This window comes from Dendrobates tinctorius, unplaced genomic scaffold (genome assembly GCF_039654945.1).
Source record: "Dendrobates tinctorius isolate UK_male_01 unplaced genomic scaffold, ASM3965494v1 ptg000091l, whole genome shotgun sequence".
Lineage (NCBI taxonomy): Eukaryota > Metazoa > Chordata > Amphibia > Anura > Dendrobatidae > Dendrobates > Dendrobates tinctorius.
In genome coordinates this window covers 3570653-3593202 of record NW_027361759.1, presented here as the reverse complement: position 1 = coordinate 3593202, position 22550 = coordinate 3570653, and the positions used below count along the sequence as shown (strand labels likewise).

Sequence of the window (22550 nt, the reverse complement as noted above, 5' to 3'; positions counted from 1 at the left end):
GAAAGATCAACATGAGATACTTCCAATCTACATCCATGACGAAGTGGTTCTTAGGGTCACAGAGACCAAATTCCTTGGTGTTATCATCTCTCATGATCTTAAATGGGGGAAAAACGTGGATGCTGTTATAAGAAAAGCACAACAGAGGATGTTCTTCCTGCGTCAGCTGAAAAGATATGGTTTGTCTAAGAATCTGCTGATCTTATTCTTTAATGCTGTCATCAGATCTGTGATTTGTTCCTCTCTGATAGTCTGGTATGGGGGAGCCACTGCGCATGACAAACTCCGCTTACAAAGGACTTTCAGAACAGCAGAGAGAATTATAGGCTCCCCCCTGCCTAAAATCCAGGATCTTTATGATAAGAGTATTCGATCCCACGCATTGAAAATTTCATCCGATCCCTCTCACCCGGGACACTCCTCATTCCAACTACTCCCTTCAGGACGTCGCTTCAGAGTCCCCAAATGCAGTACCAACCGCCATATGAACAGCTTCTATCCACTCTCTGTTCAACAATTAAATCGTCATGTGTAGACTATATACTGTATCTGTCTTGTTAGATGTTACTTGTTGTATCTGTTGTTATATATTATGTTGCCTCTTTGCCACAAAGAATTCCTTGTATATATGTAATATGTACTTGGCGATAATAAATTTGATTGATTGATTATGCTAGAGAGGCTGATTGTAGGAAATGTGGTATGCCTAATGCAGACTTGATTCACCTAACCTGGAACTGTCCCCGGCTACGTAGATTTTGGGGAGATGTGGTTGATTTACTTATCAGTGCCTATAAATGTCATATGGTACTGGACCCTTAAATGGCCCTTCAGGGTCAGGTGACGAACTTGCCACTTTCGGTTGGCAATCTCACGTAAACTATATCAAGCTCGTAAGAGTGGCGGCTCATTGGAGGGGATCCTCTGTACCGACAATCACGGAGGTTACTAATGCAGTCAATAATACTATTGATATGGAAAAGTATGTATATCAAAAGCGGCGGACAATTAAGAAGTGGGAAGATATATGGGCGCTCTGGTTGGATACTCCAGGATTGGCACCTTCTGCTTTAACATGGCTGAGAGCGCTGAGGATGTAATGAGATCCTTAGATCAGCATTACACTATGGTGAATGTTACTGCAGAGGTGGCTCTTGAGGTTACGCTAACAGCCCGGGATTTGGAATGGACTTTACAGGCGTTAAGGAACCGTTTAGAAATTTGATCATCTGCAATGGAGAATTGTGGCCGTGAGGAGACTAAATACACCAGGAGAGAGAGGCAGGCTTTTGTTGGGTGGGGGTAGGGGGTGGGACTATGGGGAACTTTATGGGTTTCTAGACTGTTTATGTAATATGCTGTTCAGGAATTATCCTGTGTTTGATTACATGTCTTCTGGATTTTGAAAATGTTCAATAAAAATTTACCTGATCAAAAACGAAAGGCAATATGAGCGATTGTAAGTACACAGTGCTATAGAATATGATGATTGCAATACATTAAGAGGATGAAAACTTTGGAGCGATTCTTTAATGGGTAGAAGAAGCATGAAAACTATTTTATGGGCTAAACACTAATACAACTCTGATACTGCACACTGATAAGAAAAAGAACAAAAAAAATCAGTATATCTGAACAAAAAAAAATAGATGGCTGAATGAGGCCTAACACATTAAAAGATTATTCATAAAAATAAATCATCTACCTAATATACTCGTGTATAAGCCGAGATTTTCAGCCCATTTTTGGGGCCTGAAAGTCCCCCTCTCGGCTTATACACGAGTCATTCTGGGGGAGGGGCGGCGGGAGAGGGGGATCGGGGGTGTCAGAGATCATACTCACCCCCTCCTTGCTCTTCTCTGCAGCCCCCCTGCTTGTTCCATGTTCTCAGCGCCACTGCTCTTCCTGCTTCAGCGGTCACGAGGTACCGCTCATTAAATCATGAATATGCGCATATTTATGACTTTAATGAGCGGTACCACGTGACCGCTGAAGCAGGAAGAGCAACAGCGCCGAGAACATGGAACAAGCAGGGGCTGCGCTGCAGAGACGAGCGCCAGGAGGTGGTGAGTATAAATGGGGGGAGCCATATTCATCTGTCCCCGTTCCAGAGCCGGCAACGCTGATGAGCAGTGGGCAGCAGGAGGTGAGTATACAGTTTTTTTGTTTGTTTTTTTTGTAACGGAGGCGGCAGCAGCAACATGATGGGGCCACACACTGTGCAGCATTATCTGGAGCCACAACATACTGTGCAGCATTATCTGGGGCCACAACACACTGTGCAGCATTATCTGGGGGCACAACACACTGTGCAGCATTATCTGGGGCCACAACACACTGTGCAGCATTATCTGGGGCCACTCACTGTGCAGCATTATCTGGGGCCACACACTGTGCAGCCTTATCTGGAGCCACAACATACTGTGCAGCATTATCTGGGGCCACAACACACTGTGCAGCATTATCTGGGGCCACAACACACTGTGCAGCATTATCTGGGGCCACAACACACTGTGCAGCATTATCTGGGGCCACTCACTGTGCAGCATTATCTGGGGCCACAACACACTGCAGCATTATCTGGGGCCACAACACACTGCAGCATTATCTGGGGCCACTCACTGTCCTCACTATCTGGGGCCACTCACTGTGCAGCATTATCTGGGGCCACTCACTGTGCAGCAAAACTGGGGCCACTCACTGTGCAGCATTATCTGAGGCCACTCCCTGTGCAGCATTATCTGGGGCCACTCACTGTACAGCATTATCTGGGGCCACTCACTGTGCAGCAAAACTGGGGCCACTCACTGTGCACCCTAGGCTTATACGCGAGTCAATAAGTTTTCCCAGGTTTTTTTTTTTTTTACAAAATTAAGGGGATCGGCTTATACACGAGTATATAAGTACATAAAATAGGTATCAGACAACCAACCACTCCACTGATCAGCTGTTATGACCTCCGGAAATGGCCAGATGTAAACACTGCATGGAGAGGAAGACCACAGATATACACATTGGTCACTGGCTGCTTCCAAGTACTGCAGATCAGATACTATTCTTTTCAATAAGAGCTAATTTGCAGTAAACCACAGTAGCTACTACACAATGACTCTTAAAGGCAGGAAAAAAAAACATTGTCATGAAGGTGTCAAGCAAAGCATCAGTTGTTCTACCTACAAATGGTAATACAGTAATCACAGTGGCTAGGGACTTTAAACACGGAATGACCTTTAGTGATTGGCAGTTTAATAGCCTGTTTACACAGGCAGAATGCAATAAATGATGTGCACTGAGCAATCCCTAATAGGTCGCTCAGTGCGTGTAGGCGGCTATCACTCTCAGCAGTGCGAGTCGTGTTTACACAGAACAGTGAGCCGCCGAGAACAATGAACCCGCTGGCAATGATTACTTTTTGCGCTGCACAAAAGAGCATGCAACCTGATGATTGAGTTAAGTTGCAAGATGATCATACATCAATTGTTCTTAAAAGAGGATCATAAAAGGAACACAAGAATGCTTATTTCATAATTATCTTTACGTGTAAATTCAGCTTTAGGTTGAAGCACATTCAATACTTAAACAGGTGGTACATTTTCACCAATGCTGTCAAACTATAAGAATTCATTCATATGACCGGCTAAAAAGTACTTACTTCAGATAAAAATCAATAATAACGTCATTAAGAAACTCTCCATGTTCCAAACACTCCAAATCTTCATTGGTTACGGCAAGGCCACCTTTAGTTGGGGGAGGAGGATAAACCAGTAACCTAACAAATAGATAAAGTCTGATGAACACAAAAAAAGACTAATAAGGAGGCAAGAAGAATACATCTTGTACTATACATATGTTTATGATCCCTTCTTTCCTTACAACTATCATCAGAAGTTAGCCACTATATAAAACAAATGGTCAAACAAATTATCCTAGTTTAGAAGTGCAATTTATAGTCTGTGTGTCAGGTACAAAATAAAATACTATATTCTATATACATACACACTTCTATGATAATTTCTGAAGACTCAGGCGACGTATACTGTACATAAAGTTAAAATTAGTTTTTTAAGGGCCTGAGGAAGGCATGTGCCTAATCCTCAGATGTTCTGAAAGATCCTGCACCTAATAAAGATCAATTAAAGGTGCAGAAGACTGTCCCAGCAGTGCACAATGTGCACATGTAATTTGCTTTACGAGGAATTACCATTCGAGATTAAGTTCATTAACTGTACGGACATACGAAGTTTATGGCAGGAGTGCAGACAAAAACCTGAGAAATGGTTTGTAGGATTATGTGGGATAGAAGCACTAGATTTTCAAGCTACAATATAATATGGGATATATTATGGCTAGGGGTCTGCCCCACATTGCCTTGGGCTATGTTGTGAAGTAGGAGTCCGCTGAATTTTTTCACTGTCCTTTTAGTTAAAAGGCAGAATATTTTTTTTTGTAATAGTAGTTGGGACCTGCATTTATACCAAGCCACCCATACATAGGAAGCATATGCAGCTTACAGATCTGCTTTTATTAAAGGTGAAGCCTAATTCTAAAGTGTATTTTTCTTAATAAAAATAAGCCTTACACGCACCTTAGAAGTTTTCCTCCCTTGTCTATCTCTTTCAAGGTGTCATCTTGTCTTGGGACCATAGACACTGAATAACGTCCATCTTTGCAAGTCTGTATCAAGGTGTAGGAAGATGTTACTTTAGAAGCCTAGAAAATATAAGTAACTAAAGTAAAAGTGCTACATGTTAAAATAAAAAAAGATTTTCCACAACCAGAGTAAAGCGGGAGTCACACACAGCAATCTCGCTAGCGAGATCGCTGCTGAGTCACAACTTTTGTGACGTAACAGCGATCTCACCAGCGAGATCGCGGTGTGTGACAGCTATCAGCAAGCGGCCCCCCTGCCGGTATCGCTGATCGCTGTAAGAAACCTCTGGACATATTTTTCGTCGCTGGTCTCCCGCTGGCCAGCACGCATCGCTGTGTGTGACAGGCGGGAGACCAGCGATCAGCTGTAAAAAAAAGAATTAAAATAAAAAATATTGTTATTCTCACCTTCCGACGTCCCGCACAGCCTTCCTCTCTCCACGCTCCGGTCCCAGTGATCCTTTGCACGAATGACCGCGAGATTTCGCGCTCCCGCGAGACCGTGACTCTTGCGGTAATTCTCGCAAAGGATCACTGGGACCGGAGCGTGGAGAGAGGAATGCTGCGCGGGACGTCGGAAGGTGAGAATAACAATATTTTTTATTTTAATTCTATTTTTTACAGGGATGGCAAGCGATGCCGGGCGCTCGGCATCACTGTGCTGATCGCTGGTGAAGCTGGCTGTGGGACAGCTCACCAGTGATCACATAGCGACTTACCAGCGATCCTGACACCTTGATATCGGTGTCGGTATCGCTGGTAAGTCGCTATGTGTGACTCCAGTTTTACAGATAGTAGTCTTCATGACTACTCCAAATTCACACTATTTGGAGCAATTTTGCACCAATCCGAAGTGTAAGATCTCAGGTGCATCTAGAACACAAATGTTCTTCTTTCAGCACAAGTAAAAGCCATTATGTTTTAAATAAGATCTTCAATAAAAGCAAGACCTGGCACGGTGGTACAAATTTGTAACTGATTTCGAAAAGTGACAGGATGGAATAAAAGGGATGTCCAAAAGTAAAGAAAAATGGTTGCCTTCTTCAGGAACTGTGCCACCCCGACTATGGGTAGTTTCTGTTAAGGCAACTCAGGCTAATTAAAGTGAATGAAGTTTAATTGCGAAACGACAAACAACATATGGTCAGAGGTGGCATTACATAGTTGCATTGTTTCTGAAAGAGAGCAGAGAGCTAGAGAAATATACTTCGGTTATGTGGTGTTTCTATTGGTTTCTAGGAATAAAGTGATTTAGCCATAAAAGGAAAAACAAAAAACAAGAGTGCTAATACGAACTCTAGATTCCCAAACAGAAACACTGTTCTTGTGAGCCGAGCAGACTGACCCCTATTTTTGCTCATTGGATAAACATGTACTAAAAAGTCCATGTACGTGGCAGGGAAGCTTGTGGTAAAAGCAGACTGTGTTCTATTTTCTGATGATAAGAAGGTGGGAGAACCCCTTTATCATTGCAATATGTGTCTTATTTCCATTTACTTGCTGTATTTTATAAAAGAGTTATTTTAAATACTCGAGCGTGCGGCTAATTTTACACACGTTATCCTTTGTAAGTACATGGTAGTAAATCTAAAGCAGTCAAAACATGAATCTTCATTTTTTTCCTCCAAGTGCTTTATAATTTAAAAGGGTTATAATAACACTTAGGCTACGTGCACACGTCCAGAATTCCCACGGATTTTGAGTTCAATGGCATTCCGCACATGCTGTGCTAATGCTGCGTATTGCCGAGGAAAATACACAGCAGGCTCATTCTTTGTGCAGAATCGCGGGAATTCCGCACACATAGGAATGCATTGTTCTGCTTACAGCTATGCCCATAATGCGTAAAGTAAGGGGAAGATGTGCGGATGGCACCCATGGTCTGGAGTAGAGGAGACTCTCCTCCAGGCCCTGCGTACCATATCCCTGTAAAGAATAGAATTAAAATAAAAAATCGTGTTATTCTCACCTTCCGGCATCCCACGCAGCGTTCCCAGGCCTCAGCGATGCTCCCGGCAACTCATGATCCCAGTGATGCCTTGCGACAATGACCTGTGAAGACGTAGCGGTCTCGTGAGATGCTATGTCATCTGGGGTCATTGTCGCAAGGCATCACTGGGAACGGGACTTGCCGGGAGCATGGCTGAGGCCTGGGAACGCTGCGTGGGACGCCAGAAGGTGAGAACAACATGATTTTTTAATTATTTTTAACATATCTTTTTACTATCGATGCTACAGATCGCTTGGAAAACGCTAGCATTCTGCAAGCTAATTACGCTTGCAAAACGCTAGTTTTTCGCGGGAATTACACATGCGGATTTCTCGCGTATTTCCAGCGGCAGGGAGCTACGGAATTGCCGCGGAAAATTCAGCGAAAAGTCCACACGTGTGCACATAGCCTTATTCTCACCTGTGGTGCTGGTGTAGGCACTAGCTAGACTCTCCCAGGAGTCGCGTGACATAATGCCACAAGATCCCTGCAGCCAATCATTGTTGAATTCATTCTCCTCTTCTTTGGACATAATTGACATCCTGATGAAGTGTGAGCTGCAGCTGCTGATGTCACACGATCCCTGGCAGAGGCAGTTGTTGACACTGTTGGAATGGCGCCGGCACTATTGGCGCGTGTATGTGTTACCAGTGTGAGAAATGTAGATTAAGAAAGCAGACTGTCAATCACTACATGCCCCAGACTGGTAATGTCCCGTCATACAAAGTAAGCCAAGGAGGCAGATTCTCGGAGTTGTGTGTCCATACCACAGATCTTAATAGCTCATTAACATACTAGTAGAAAATTGATTTTTTTTTCTAGAATAAGACATCAGATCACAGGTACCAAGACATTATTTTCTTAAGCTTTCTATGACCTGCATGCCCATTTAGATGAATTAGGATGGTTGATCCTGACAAAATTCCCTTCAAGCAGTGTGTGATTCTTAATGAATTAGATGCATCATATTGCAACAAGGCTTTCATTAGGTCTGGTGTGCGCAACAGCAGAATTCATTCATCAGGTAATATACTTACGATGTACCCATAAATCACCTCCCAGTTAGTAGATTTGCTTGAACCTAGTAATGCCACATGCAGGACAGTGAATGCATCTACTCTAGAGATTTATACACACATTATCCCTATAATGGGTGTTACCCCCCTTTATGAAGCCTACCTCTGGTGGGTCTTTGAGAGGAGATGTATTGCTTGACTCTTGTTTCTTTGTACAGCCCATGCCACAATTTGCTTTGAAAGAGCAGTCTTCATTAGACAAATCCTCCAAGACAGCATATATCTCATCCCAGGTCAAGGTAGCAGCCAGCGTAGGTGCCCCCCGCTCACTGGCTTCCTTCATGATTTTACACATGAGAGACTGCTCTTCGCACGTCAGAGGTTCCACCAACTCCAGAAAGAGGAGTTCATTTGATTTAGCTGAAGAGAAAGAAAAAATGAGGAAATACTGTGTAATAAGACGTACTACATACACGGCTACAAGTGCCTAGAATCAAGATAACTACAAATCTCAGCAGCCTCATCTTTATTAGACAGAGGTATGTGATGTGACTAGGATTTGGAAATCATTCTCCTCACGCACTGGAGTGATTTAAGAGGTAAATTGATGCATAAATGTAACTTTGGACCATAAGCTGCTGCCAGAAGTTTTTCTTCTATAGCTGGAAATCCCTTTAAAAGTTGGGCCTCCATGCTACGGCAGCCAGATGCGGCTAACATCACGTTTGCATGCAGTAGCTAATTGATTCTCCAGGTGATACTAAGGTATTAATTTTACATTTCTGCGATTAGTGGCAACCAGATATGGGCACGGTTTGGGCAGCAGAAAGAACACAGTAGCTACAGTCAAATATGGTGGAGGTTCAAAGATGTTATGGAGTTATTTTGCTGCCTCTGTGTACAAGACATCATGAAATCTGAAGATTACCAACATATTTTGGGCCACAATGTAGTGCCCAGTGTCAGAAGGCAGGGTTTTTTTGGTCCTAGGTCATGGGTTTTCCAGCAAAATAATAACCACAAAGATACTTCAATACTTCAAGAAGCACCCAGAAATGGATGGAAACAAAAGCACTGGAGCGTTCTGAAGTGGCCAGCAATGGGTCCAGATCTAAATCTCATTGATTACTTGTGGAGAAATCTTAAAATTGTTATTGGGAGAAGGCGCCCTTCAAATAGGAAAGACCCAGAGCAGTTTGCAAAAGAGTAGTCAAAAATTCCAGTTGAGAGGTGTAAGAAGCCTGTTGATGGTTATAGGAAGCAATTGATTGCAGCTATTTATTCCAAAGGGTGTTCAACCAAATATTAAATTGAGGGTGCCAACAATTTTGTCAGGCCTATTTTTCGGATTCTGTGTTAAATTATGTTTAATTTGCCTTTTTGCTGTGTTTTTTGTGTGTTTCCAGTTCACACAGGAAATAAACATGTGCATAACAAAACATGTGGATTACAATTTCAAGGGTGCCAACACTTTTGGCCATGGCTGTATATGTGGGAGGAATAGAGATTATATAAGTACAAAGCAGTATCTTTGTACTTATCTTTAGTTGGGCCCAGTCTGTCTCAGCCCTTATCTATATGCACGTAACTTGACAAACGGTACGGTTTTTAATATTAGAGTTAGGATCATCCCAAATACAGTTGCCATGACGAGGCGGTGTGGCTTTCACATTTTTCTTTTATCAAAAATACGGGTATTACTTACCTGGTAATGTGTTTTTCGTAACCTATCACGGCATAATGAGAGAGGGGATCTGCACTACAAGGACAGGAAACCTTCAAGATAAATAGGGCGGCTCCTCTCTCCGCATCAGCTGTTTAACAGAGCATGAGAGGAACTCCGCAGATTAGTGTACACACAAAATAATACATCCATATTTACATTTAATCCTAACTATAAACACCCAAGGAAGTGTCTAATAACCAAGATTCACCGAACCAAAAGAAGTGATCAAATTGGGAGGGTGCCGTCATAGGTTACGAAAAAACACATTACCAGGTAAGTAATTCCAGGGTCACCCATGACGGCACCACGAGAGACCACAGCCTGTAGAACCCTTCTCCCGAATGTGAGGTCAGAGGAGGCAGACAGTTCCAACCTATAGTGCTTGAAGAAAGTGGATGGAGAGAACCATGTGGTCGCCTTACAAATCTGGTCGATGGAGGCATCCGCTCTTTCCGCCCAGAACGTCGCCACAGCTCTCGTGGAATGGGCCTTCATACCATCAGAAATGGCCCTATCTGCACTGACATAGACAAGCTTGACGGCCTACCTAACCCACCTTGCTATAGTTTGTTTAGATACTCTAAGGCCCTTCCTTGACCCCTGAAAGGATACAAACAGGGCCTTCTGTTTTCTCCAGGGTTCCAACACATCTAGATAACGCAGGAGGCATCTCCTTACATCTAAGGTATGGAAGTCTTTCCTCCTTCTGGTTAGTTGGGTTAGGACAGAAGGATGAGCTCTATGAAATTTTGTAACCACTTTAGGAAGGTAAGCTGGGTCTAACCTCAAGACTATTCTATCATCAATGACCTGTATATAAGAAGGGTACGCTGACAATGCCTGCAAATTGCTTAACCTACGGGCTGATGTGAGTGCTACCAGTAGGGCTGCTTTTAATGAGATCACCTTTTCCAAGACCGAAGCTAATCGTTCGAAACGGCTTTCTGCCAATGCTGACAGCACCAAATTAAGATTTCATGGAGGGGGGCAAGGAGATGGAACTGAGTTAGATCTACCACAGGCCCTAATAAACCTGGCCACCCATCTATTGCTTGCCAGGTCACAATTGTATAAGGCACCTAAGGCTGAAACTTGTACCTTAAGGGTACTAACTACCAGGTCAAGCTCCAGTCCCTTCTGGGAACTCGAATATAGAAACTAACGGAATTTCCCCTTCTCGCACTGCCCCCGCCAAGGAAAGGAATTTTCTCCAGGTCCTCCCATATATTCTGGTGGTCACTGGTTTTCTGCTACTAAGCAATGTGGAGATTAACGGAGCCGAGAAACCCTTCTTCTCTAAAAGCGACCTCTCAAATTCCAGGCTGTCAAATGCAGCCCGGACATCTGAGGATGGAGAAAAGGTCCCTGGGATAGGAGATCCCAGTCTTCCGGAAGGGCCCACGGATCCGATACGGACATCGCCCTCAGCCAGTAAAACCTATGCCTCTTTGGCCAAAGTGGAGCCATCAGGATCACTGTGGCCCGGTCTTCCCTGATCTTCCTCAAAATTCACAGGATGAGGCATATCGGTGGAAAGGCATAGTGCAGCCTCAGTGCCCATTCTATCTTGAAAGTATCTACCATACAAGGCCTGTCTGTTGGATTCAAGGAACAGAACTTCTGGACTTTCTTGTTGTCCTTTTAGGCAAAGAGGTCTATCTGGATTCATCCCCACATGGCCACAATCTGATTGAATACAGAGTCCTTCAGGGACCATTCTCCCTGTTTCAGCTGGTTGCGGCTTAGGAAGTCTGATCTTAGATTTTTTGCTCCTCTGATATGCAGGGCCGATAATGAGAGATGTCTTTCTGCCAGTAGAAAAATTTGTTCTGCCACCGCCATTAGAGAATGGGAAGGAGTACCCCCTTGATGGTTTATATACGCTACTGTAGTCTGATTGTCAGACATCACTTTCACATGGTGGCCCTGAAAATGAGGTAACAGTCCTTCCAGTGCTCTTTTCACTACCAGGAGTTCCCATTTGTTTGACAAGAGTAATTTTTCTTCTTTTGACCAGACTCCTTGCAGTCAGAGGGCGCCCAGGTGGACTCCCCACCCCCAGAGAATGGAGTCTGTTTTTACTACCCTGGATACTGTACTTGCCCAGGGCACTCCCCTGGGAGCCAGATTGATCTGTAACCACCACCTGAGGGACCTAATGACTGTCTCTGGGAGTTTTAACTTTCTCTCCAAGTGACCCTGCAAAGCTAACTTGTTCTCCAGAACGCACCACTGAGGCTTTCATGTGTTGAACTGGGCCTATTTTACCATCGGTAATTATACAGGTGGTTAGGGACCTTAACAGCGACATCGCTTTCCTGAGGGTCATTCTTGGATTTGTCATTAATGTCGAGATTAGATTTATGATATTCTTTCTTCTTCTGGAAAGCGACATTCCTGTTTTACTGAGTCCAATACCAAGCCTAAAAAGACCTGTGTTGTCACTTGCTCTAACCTGGATTTTTGTAGATTTAGATGCCACCCCAGAATTTCTAAAGTGTTTCTGACTATTCTGACTTGCTCCTGGCACTGGAGAAGAGAATCCCCCATAATTAGAAAATTGTCTAGATATGGTATCACTAAGACGTGCTCTTGAAGATGGGCAGTTACTTCCGAGATCAGTTTTGTAGAAATCCGGGGGGATATTGCTAGCCCAAACGGGAGAGCCCCGTACTGGTAGTGCTTTATCTGTGACCGTTTCTGTACCGCCACTCTGAGGAACCTTTGATCTTGCTCACGAATGGGAATAGGATAATAAGTGACCTTGAGGTCCAGGATCGCCATGTAGCAATGTGGAAAAAGAAACTTCACTGCCGTCCTCACTGACTCCATCTTGCATGAAGGCTTTATCAAGAATTTGTTTAGGGCCTTCAGGTTTATAATGGTCCTCCATGACGCATACGTTTTATTTGTATAAGAAATAGTGGGGAACATAACCCCTTTTACCCTAAGGGAATTTCTTCCAGTATATGTTTTTCCTCTAGGGATAGAATCTCGCTCTCTAGAGCCAATTACTTTTGTTCAGAAGGTTGCATCAGGGTTTCTACATATCTCTGTGGTGGTGGTGGTGTGTGAAATTAGAGATGGTGTGTGAAATTTTAGGCCTGATCCTACATTCTGGAAGATCCAGGCACTGGTAGAAATCTTTTCCCAGGCCGGAAGGAAGCCAGAGGGCCTCCCTCCTACCTGGGGAGGCCCTCTATCTTGGTCTCTCGGGCAGGTTTTCCAATCTAGGAAACTCTTCCCCCTCTGAACTGCTTCTCTGGCATGTCCCGGTCTCTGTATAACTGTCTGCTGGATATGCGCCCCTTCTGAAAGGACCGTCGAAAGGATGGAAAGGGAGCTCTACGAAACCCTTTCTTTTTATCTCCCACTTTCTCTAAGATTTCCTCTAGAGCCGGCCAGAACAGGAATCTTCCTTCACGGGGGAGGGAGCAGAGTTATCTTGGCCTGCATGTCCCCTGGCCAACACTTTAGACAAACCGCCCGGTGCCCAGCATTGGCTAACGCCGTTGATCTAGCAGCCAACCTGGCAGACTTGGCGAAGAATGCTGTTGCGGCCTAAATGGTGGGAATGGCAGCTAGGATGGTGTTTCTCGGAACTCGTTGTTCCAGATGGTCTTCAAGGTTGTCCAGCCACACCTTTAAGGATCTAGCCACGCATTTGGCAGTAATGGCTGGTCTTAAGGCTCCCGTAGAAGATTCCCATGCTGCCTTAAGGAAACTGTCCATTTTCATGTCCAACGGCTCTTTTAACTATCCCAGATCTTCAAACGGGAGGGAAAACTTCCTTGAAACCTTGGACACAGCCACATCTAAATTTGGGGCTTTATCCCAAGAGGAGCATGCTTCTTCCTCAAACAGATATTTTCTTTTTGAGGGACATGAGACCTTGAGCCTTTCTGTCCGGCCTTTCCCATTCTCTCTTTATGAGGCTCTGAATCTGCTCATTCACTGGAAAGGTCCTGCGCTTGTTTCTCTCCAGGTCTCCAAACATAAGGTCCTGAGCAGATCTTTTGGCCTTCTCATCCACTAGGCTCATCGTGGATAGTACAACTTTAACTTATCTGTTTCCTCAACCGGAAAACAGCATCTTTCCTCTAAACTGCTGTCTGACGACTGTCTATTCCGAGTCTCCCAACTGTGACCCTGTACACTCCTCTGGTGTTGAAAGGGATAGACTGAGCTTCTCTTTCCCTCTACTGCTACTATCTGTAGGGGCCCCCAATGCGCTAACAGTCTTCCGTACTTCGGACAGAGTTAAAAACCTTAGATTGGTCGAAAAATTAGGTGTTTCCTCCGATATTGTCTGTTCAATGCAGTCCTGACTGTCTCTTTGTCCAGGTTTTTCTTAAACTGCTGTCCACGAAAGAGGCATTCTCTATTCTTCTTCTTAGTCCTGCACTTCCTAAACTAAAGACCCCCTACTCTCCATCACAGCAATAATAGAGAGGCAAAGATCGAGGAGACACAGCCAGAGAAAAAAAGAGAAAGAAAAAACAGACATTAGCGTTCTGCACTTTCTCGTAGATCACTCACCACTCGGACACTTTATGGCCTCTCACACTTCAGTTTTTTTATGTCAGTCGAAATCCGCCCTTTTTAGAAAAAACGGATCAGGTTTTTTTTGCGGAATCCGTTTTTTTCTCATAGACTAGCATTGGTGGCGGATTGTGACGGATGGTCATCCGTTGCATCCGATTTTTGACGGATCTGTTGGTACTTCAGCGGCCGCCACGCAGAGTAGACGGACAAAGTAACGTTTTTTCTCTGTGGCGGAGCCGCTTTTTCAAATTGCGCATGCCCGGAAAAGCTTATATTCATGTAATTTAACCCTAAACGCCGTTCTGGCACAGCCGAAAAATCTCTCTCCAGAGTTCTGTTCCTTTAAATTTCAGACACTAGCGGCTGCGGCGGATCCGTCCAAAAAACGGATTTGGTGCATCTGTTTTTTACAAGGCGGAAACGGATCCATTTTTTCACACTTTGACGGTTTGCAACTGATGTCAAATGACTGAAATGTGAAAGAGGCCTATATGGGTACCGGATCCGGGAGTTTGACTGATGCCAGAAAGGTCTTCCCCAGAGACTATCGACTCCTCCTTTCTAGTACTATGATGGTCCGCCCGTGTTGGCCCGAGTGGCCCCCACTGCTGCTGTGGCGCTGCTGCTGGGGTCCATGCTTCCTCCTGTCAAGAGGACGTGATGGTTGTTTTCTGTCTTCCATCTGGGGCACCTCCTGTTGCTCCTGCACTGGCTATTGCTCCGGTGACTGAGTCTCCATGTTGCCATCTGCCTACTGCCGGTGATCCCCTTTCATACCCTAAGGAAATCAATGGCCATATGCAATGCCCGCCCCTTTTTTTTTTTTTTCTCATTGGTGGCCGCAGTGGGATCCCCATCCGGACAACTCCGCTGCGCTCTTGAGCTTCGCGCATCACCAGAACGCAACTTCTGGGACGCGCTCTTTGACTCCCGCAACATCAGAGCGCGACTTCCAGTACGCATTTTCCGACAGTACGCACCACTGGAAGTAACTCCTTATACGCTCGCTGCCAATAGAGGACGGAACCTGAGGTGTGAGTTTATTGCCCCGCCTCTTAACGCCCGATCCGACATCAGATCTGTCGGGGAAGTGAGGTTTGGACCCGATGACCCAGAGTCCAGCCCATAATCGCTCAGGTAGGGCAAGATTATCCTGGCCTCCGTGGCACAACCAGCACCTTGGCGGCAGCCGTAGCAGACCAATGTCAGCCAAATCCGACCGCCCCAGGCATCCTCTAACCATATTTCTTCACCCGGGCACCGATGTGCTCCCGGGCGGCGTGGCATGGTAAAAGCTATCGTGGCCCCCGAGGCGCTACCGACACCGGGCGACGGCCGCAGCAGACCCAGATCTGCCAAACCCCAGCCGTTCCCGGCCCAGGCATCCTCTTCTTAACTTCCTGATGTTATCTTGAGGATTCCACATCAAGGACAGGAAACCAACTAATGCGGAGAGAGGAGCCGCCCTTTTTATCTTGAAGGTTTCCGGTCTTTGAAGGGCGGATTCCCTCTCTCGTGCTGCTGTCATGGGTGACTGAAAAAACATGTTAACTAAACACCATACATTATTTTCATGCATTATGCTATTTATTTAATTACTGCAGGGTGTTTTATCATTATGTTTCTGTCTTTGGCTTTTCGTGTTTAATGGCCTGTGTGAATATGTGCTTACACTCTGCATAAACACCAGTTTATATCACTGTTCATATCTTTTGTTTTTTTCTGTCTGATTGCATCATAGCCATATAAAGGTGTGGGCTACCTTTGTATTGAACTGGGCATTATCCATGTGGTCTTGCTCGGCCGTGCAGCCACTAGTTGGTCATAGTCCGTCTTGGCCCTTTATCCACATGCATGTAACTTGACAAACAGTAAGGTTTTTAATATTAGAATTAGGAGTATCTCAATTACGGTTGCCGTGACAAGGCTGGATTGCTTTCCTTTTTTTTTTTAACCAAAAAACATGTTGTTAAATAAATACCGTACATTATTTTCATGCATTATGCCATTTATTTACTGCACAGTATTTAATCATTATGTTTCTGTCTTTGTTTTTTACTTATCTTTAAATGCAGGTTAAACTCTGGTGAGGCATTAAGGCGAATACGGACATGCCACTGAAGAGAACACATACTCACATCCTTGGTTTTTGGATGTTGCTCCCATTTTTTTCTCGATATGAGGAATGTAATCAGTAGTTATCCACAAAATAATAATGGCACTGCTTCTTACATAGTCTCCCCCATTAGTTAGCCATAAACCATACTTTTGTAGCTTCACTGTATCAAGTGAAATATGGATACTTTGCTCCAAAGGCCCTGCAAACAAACATTTATGGAAAAGGTGAAACCTGCAGGGCTAGAGAATATTCATTTACAGAGTGTGCAACAGATTTCATAAAACATCATACATAGTGCTACTAGGATAAAACACATAAGGTATCCCATACTGGAATCCTGCTGGAAAAATCAGCTGTGTTGAATACTGAGAAAAATATTCCACAAAAGCTTCAGTGCATGCTATGTGCTGTTAATCGGCAGGTTTTTGATATGTAATCTGAAGACAGCAGGAGATAGAGGTTGAAACACAGAACTCAGGGATGTGTCACTTGTCAGAATGTGCACTGTTGTTTACTAACTGTGAAGGATTTATCACCAAGAATGCTGGACTACACTATTTATTTTATTACTCATTTATATAGCGCCATTAATTCCACAGCGCTTTACAGGTAAGATGTATATCTTTGTACCATGTTAGCCAGTAGATAGAAATATATTCAGAATTGAGAGTCCTCAGTGGTTGATACCTTTTAACCACTTTCAACCACTGAGGACTCTCAACAGCTCTTTACAGACATTATCGACACTTTCGCCGATGGGGCTCACAATCTAAATTCCCTATCAGTATGTCTTTGGAATGTGGTAAAAAAACGGAGAACCAGGAGGAAACCCACGCAAACACAGGGAAAACATACAAACTCCTTGCAGATGTCCTTGGTGGGATTTGAACCCAGGACCCCAGAGCTGCAAGGCTGCAGTGTTAACCACTGAGCCACCATGCTGCCCAGGCAATTGCCCCTCCCCCTGTGATAAACAGCTCAGTGTATATGGACTTTGTATACAAATAGCCTGATGTGGGCGGGGTTAGCTTTATCAGCTCTGCTTCATTCTAAATCTAACTGCTCTGTGTCAGAACGGCTACATTCTAAGTGATACACAGTTGGATTCAGCTTCTCTTTGCCTACATTATGCTGCTCTCAGAGGAGGGAGCAAAAACCTGCTGACGGATTGCATTTAAGTAACTGCACACTGACCTCTCTTGTCAATTGGGGAAATGAAATTCATTGAATCCCTCAATAAACACTGTATTCAAATTCTAAGGGATTGAAGGAGATAGAGAACAACGCTTGACCATCTCTGTCAGACCCATAGATTGTGAATGGAATGGCTGTGTGCATGCTCGCCTGACCATGAGACAGGGGACTCGGGACCACTGTTCTAGTAATTGGTAAGTATCCGAAAGGTACGACCCACAACAATCAACCACTTATCCATCATATGCAATTCTGTCACATTTTAAATGTATGAAGAAGCTAAAAAATTAATTGAGGAAATTCCAACAATAATGATTTAACTGTAAGTTGTGTTTATACTTTAAAGGCTTCTAAAAATTGCATGTGTGCCCTGATTGCTGGGCTACGGTATATTACGACGAGCCACAAGAAAAAAATAAACACTAGAACATTTTCTATACATAAGATAACAAGATATGTTTTGTTGCAATGTGTACCATAGCTACTGTAACCAACTGCTCCCTGATGGGAATGATAGTTGTGTAAGGGTTTGTGCACACGTTGCGGATTCCGCTGCGGTTTTTTCCGCGTGGAACCGCAGCTAAAACCGCAGGTAAAGTGACCTGCGTTTTTCCTGCGGTTTGGTCTGCGGTTTTGCCCAGCGGTTTCACACCTCTACTATGTTAAAGGTGTGAAACCGCTGCGGAAACCGCACAAACAATTGACATGCTGCGGTTTGTAAAGCGCAGCAAAACCGCGCGGAAAAAAACGCACCGTCAGCACAGCGTTTTTGAAACCCCATAGGGTTTCATTGTACTGTACTTGGTCAGCGGAACTGCTGCGTTTCCGCAGGGGCAAACCCGCTGCGGAAACGCAGCAGAATCCGCACCGTGTGTACACAGCCTAAGACCAGCATGTTGTAAGGTAAGGCCTGTTTCACGCATCCGTCTTTCAGATCAGTTGTTAACCGCAAAAATGGTGGAAAACTGATCCGTCGGCGAACTGACAGGAACGTGTGGCATTGGACCGTTGTTCAGACGGATCCGGCGAAGGCTGAATTTTAAAGGTTCCCGTGCCCGGAAAAAAAGGAGAGAGAGAGAGAGAGAGAGCGAGAAAGAGAGCGAGAAAGAGAGCGAGAAAGAGAGCGAGAAAGAGAGCGAGAAAGAGAGAAAGACAGAGAGAGAAAGACAGAGAGAAAGAGCGAAAGAGAGAAAAAGAGAAAGAAAGCGAGAGAGAGATAGCGAGAAAGAGAAAGAGAGAGAAAGAGAGAGAAAGAGAGATAAAAAGAGAGAAAGAAAGAAAGAAAGAAAGAAAGAAAGAAAGAAAGAGAGATAAAAAGAGAGAAAGAAAGAAAGAAAGAGTGAGAGAGAGCGAGAGAGAGAGAATTTTATTTAGCTGCCAGAACTGGCATTTAGGGTTAAATTTCCGGCAAAGGCAATTCTTCCAGGCATGCGCAGTGTACAAATGCGGATGCGGCCAGCAAAAAAAGTTTCAGTGTCCGTCCTGTCATGTCAGTGGACGCCAAAATTTTGGCGGATCCATAAAAAAACAGATCCAACGGATGACCATCCGTCAAGATCAACCCATAATGCAACTCAATGGGAAAAAATACGGATCCGCCAAGAAAAATGGCGGATCCGGTTTTTTTTGCAAAACAGTGGATTTTGACTGATGGTGACAGACGGATGGATGTGTGAAAGAGGCCTAAGCCAGCATTTCATCCCAATTCCCTTACAAGCGAGAGTTTTTGGAGAAACCGAATCAGACAAGCATTTCAGGGATGCTCAGCATCCTTACTTATAAATAATGTTGAAAAGGTAAAAACCAAGTTCAAGTCCTCTTGGTGAACATACTCAAAGTTAAATTATGGACCTAGCTTTTAATGCAATATAACGCAAGATAACATGCAAATGGCAGCTCTAAATTGAAACTTGCCTCTCAGCGGGATTTCAATAGATTTTGGCGTAACCTATATTAAAGCAGAAAAAAATGTAAAGAAATGCTCAGACAAAAACAAACCATAAAAAAGTCATCCTGTGTTTCACCTTTAGAGTAAACTTGTCAGCACCTTTCCTCTGGCCCTTTTACATGGCTTCATAGCTCTTTAAAATATAAGACAGTCAACAGCTTATGTCCTAAAGTACTGCTCCAGTGGTGACATACTGCATTTTGAATACATATGCAAATGAGGCTTGAAGTGTACTTTCAGCCTCACAATACTCACAATTATTTATACCCTTAACCCCTTAGTGACAGAGCCAATTTGGTACTTAATGACCAGGCCAATTTTTACAATTCTGACCACTGTCATTTTATGAGGTTATAGCTCTGGAACGCTTCCATGGATCCTACTGATTCTGGGACAGTTTTATCATGACATATCGTACTTCATGTTAGTGGTAAGAAGTCTTCGATATAACTTGCAATAATTTTATGAAAAAAAACCGGAAATTTGGCAAAAATGTTGCAATTTTCAAACATTTAATTTTTGCACCCTTAAATCACATAAAATAGTTAATAAATAACATTTCCCACATGTCTACTTTACATCAGGGCAATTTTGGAAATAATTTTTTTGTTAGGACGTTATAAGGGTTAAAAGTTGACCAGCGATTTCTCATTTTTCCAACAAAATTTACAAGACCATTTATTTTAGGGACCACCTCATATTTGAAGTGACTTTGAGGGACATGACAGAAAATACCCAAAAGTGATACCATTCTAAAAACTGCACCTGTCAAGGTGCTCAAAACCACATTCAAGAAGTTTATTAAACCTTCAGGTGCTTCATGAGAAATAAAGCAATGTGGAAGGAAAAAAAAAAAAATGAACATTTTGCTTTTTTCACAAAAAGTTTACTTTGGAACCAAATTTTTTTTATTTTCACAAGGGTATCAGGAGAAAATGGACCACGAAATTTGTTGTGCAATTTCTTCAGAGTACACCAATACCCCGTATGTGCGGGAAAGCCACTGTTTTGGCGTTTGGCAGGGCTCAGACGGGAGGGAGCACCGTTTGACTTTTATAACGCAAAATTGGCTGGAATCAATGGTGGCGCCATGTCGCATTTGGAGACCCCCTGATGTACCTAAACAGTGGAACAACTCCAATTCTAACTCCAACACTAACCCCAATACATCTCTAACCCTAATCCCAACCCTATCCACAAGCCTAACCCGAACTGTAAACCTAACCATAACCAAATCCCTAACCCTGAGCCCAACCATAACCCTAGCCCAAACCTAACGGAAAAATGGAAATAAATAAAAAAAAATTTTTATTATTTTTACCTAACTATGGGGGAGATACATTTTTTTTTATTTTGATCACTATGATAGACCCTATCACAGTGATCACAATGAACCAATAGGAAAAATTTCCTATTATTGCCAGGTTCAGGCCGACAGATCTCAGCGGGTGCACTGCACATGATCCCACCATTTTCTTCCCGGAAGAAGACGCCAGCGGCCGGGGGAGGCAGGAGGGTCCAGGGACACTGGAACTTCTTGGGGACCCCATTTCTCTCTCTCTGATGTGATCGCACATCAGAGGAGAGAGAAATTAAATGGGTAATCTAAATATATATATATATATATATATATATATATATATATATATACACACACACACACACACACACACACACACATACGTGTGTGTATATTACATATATACACACACACACACAATTTGGACGTAAAAAGACTGTCAGTTACAGAGGGAGAGATGGACCTTGTTCTCACATGCTTACAATCTACGGCCTCATTTGCAAATACCTTAAAACGCAGTCTCCTGCTGCTGAAGCAGTACTTTGGGATATAAGCTATAAACTGCATTATATTGCAAAGAGCTACACAGCCATACAAACCATTTTGGGGGAAAAAAGTTGTTGACCGGGGTTCCCTTTCATTTTCATATTTAATAGCCCAACAATGAAATCCTATATTATTATAGAAACTCACATCACATCAAGTAAAACTCAAGTTGTCAATTGTAAAAGTTAAAAACTAAAAAAAAAAAAAAAAATACATCTATTGCCTTTACATAATAGTTTTTGCACCCCTGATTAGTTTTCAATTCCATGGAAAATTATCTATATAGTGTGTTGAATGCTGGTGGCATGTGCTGGTTCCCTCTGCCCTACACTGTAACAGGAATTGCCCTACCGACTGTGGACAATCTGGCAATCTGGGCAGAGGGACCATGTGCATGAGAAAGATCTAACACTAATATGTTTATTGGGACATCAATGTGATAAACCTGTTAGTACATTACCGTAGCAAAGCCGTCTGCGTATCCTTTCCTCTTGCCATAATACACGGTGAGAAACCTTAATTGCAGCACGGAGTTCTCAGATTCTGGAGGTGAATCTGATACAGAGGCAGAACAATCCTGTATTTCAGAAAATGGCTAATTAGAAAATTTAAGCTTTGGGCTCATTATATTACATTGTTGAAATTGTGTTTGATTATGAACAAGAGAAGATTCATTACTGTAACTATTTTTGGTCAATTGATTTGCCGTTTGCCAGATTTTCTCTCTATTGTACCCACAATCAACAGACAATCAAGTGGCTGCACAACATCTGGGAGCTTACATTTTGCTATAGATCAACATAATGATAGACTAGAAGGCGGCAATAATAAAGCTCCGTGCGCTCACACAAGAGGCCACTCTGCCATCCACTATAATGTCAGCCACTGAAAGCCCAGTAAGACTGGGAAAGCTAAAACAGATGCAATAATCTAAAAACGTATGCCCTAACAGATGTCTATACTTTCATGGCTCCTATTAGAGAAAAAAAAAAAAAAAGAGATGGCTCTGCAGTACTCGGCAGCAGCGACTACAGAGCTGTGCTGTTCAGCTCCACATACAGCTAAAATCTAGTCACCATTGGCACTGAGACCAGCTGATCAGTGAGGTTGCCAGCCATGGGATCCCCACCAAACAGATATTCATGTTCTAGGTCATTAATATAAATGTAGAATAAGAACCCTTTATACTGAATAGCTGATCACTGTTACTATATCTTTCTACAGGTAATATTTCCCAACACTTTGGTCTGTTACAGAGCTCCAAATCTTCAGAACCCATCAGTCAGCAAGTCTGTTCCAGTAAATACTCCTATTCGCATAATATTACACATGTGGAAAGGGCAGTTTACTTAGAACTATGCAAAGAGCTGCTGTAATTCCTCCTGAAAAAAAAAAATGGAAAAAAAATGGGACAGTTGGGTGTTATTAGTTGAGAGTGTGTCCCAAACAGTCTGACTGTCCCAATGTGACTAGAGAAAGACTCTAAAGGCCCCGTCTCACATAGCGAAATTGCTAA

General features: G+C 43.4%; 1 protein-coding gene across 2 annotated transcripts in view; it reads right to left on the bottom strand.

The window, feature by feature from the left end:
* The window catches only part of SENP7 (SUMO specific peptidase 7), a 126722-nt gene that overhangs the window by 45501 nt on the left and 58671 nt on the right, over window positions 1–22550 (bottom strand). Inside the window, exons 9-14 of one of the 2 annotated variants that reach the window (XM_073586182.1) lie at window positions 21495–21611; window positions 19155–19188; window positions 16066–16245; window positions 7820–8076; window positions 4586–4674; window positions 3653–3769 (exon numbers count right to left, since the gene is read on the bottom strand). In XM_073586182.1, the coding sequence (XP_073442283.1) occupies window positions 3653–3769; window positions 4586–4674; window positions 7820–8076; window positions 16066–16245; window positions 19155–19188; window positions 21495–21611 (794 nt within the window). Of the gene's footprint in view, window positions 1–3652; window positions 3770–4585; window positions 4711–7819; window positions 8077–16065; window positions 16246–19154; window positions 19189–21494; window positions 21612–22550 lie in introns of both variants that reach the window. The other variant, XM_073586181.1, reaches the window with a different exon arrangement.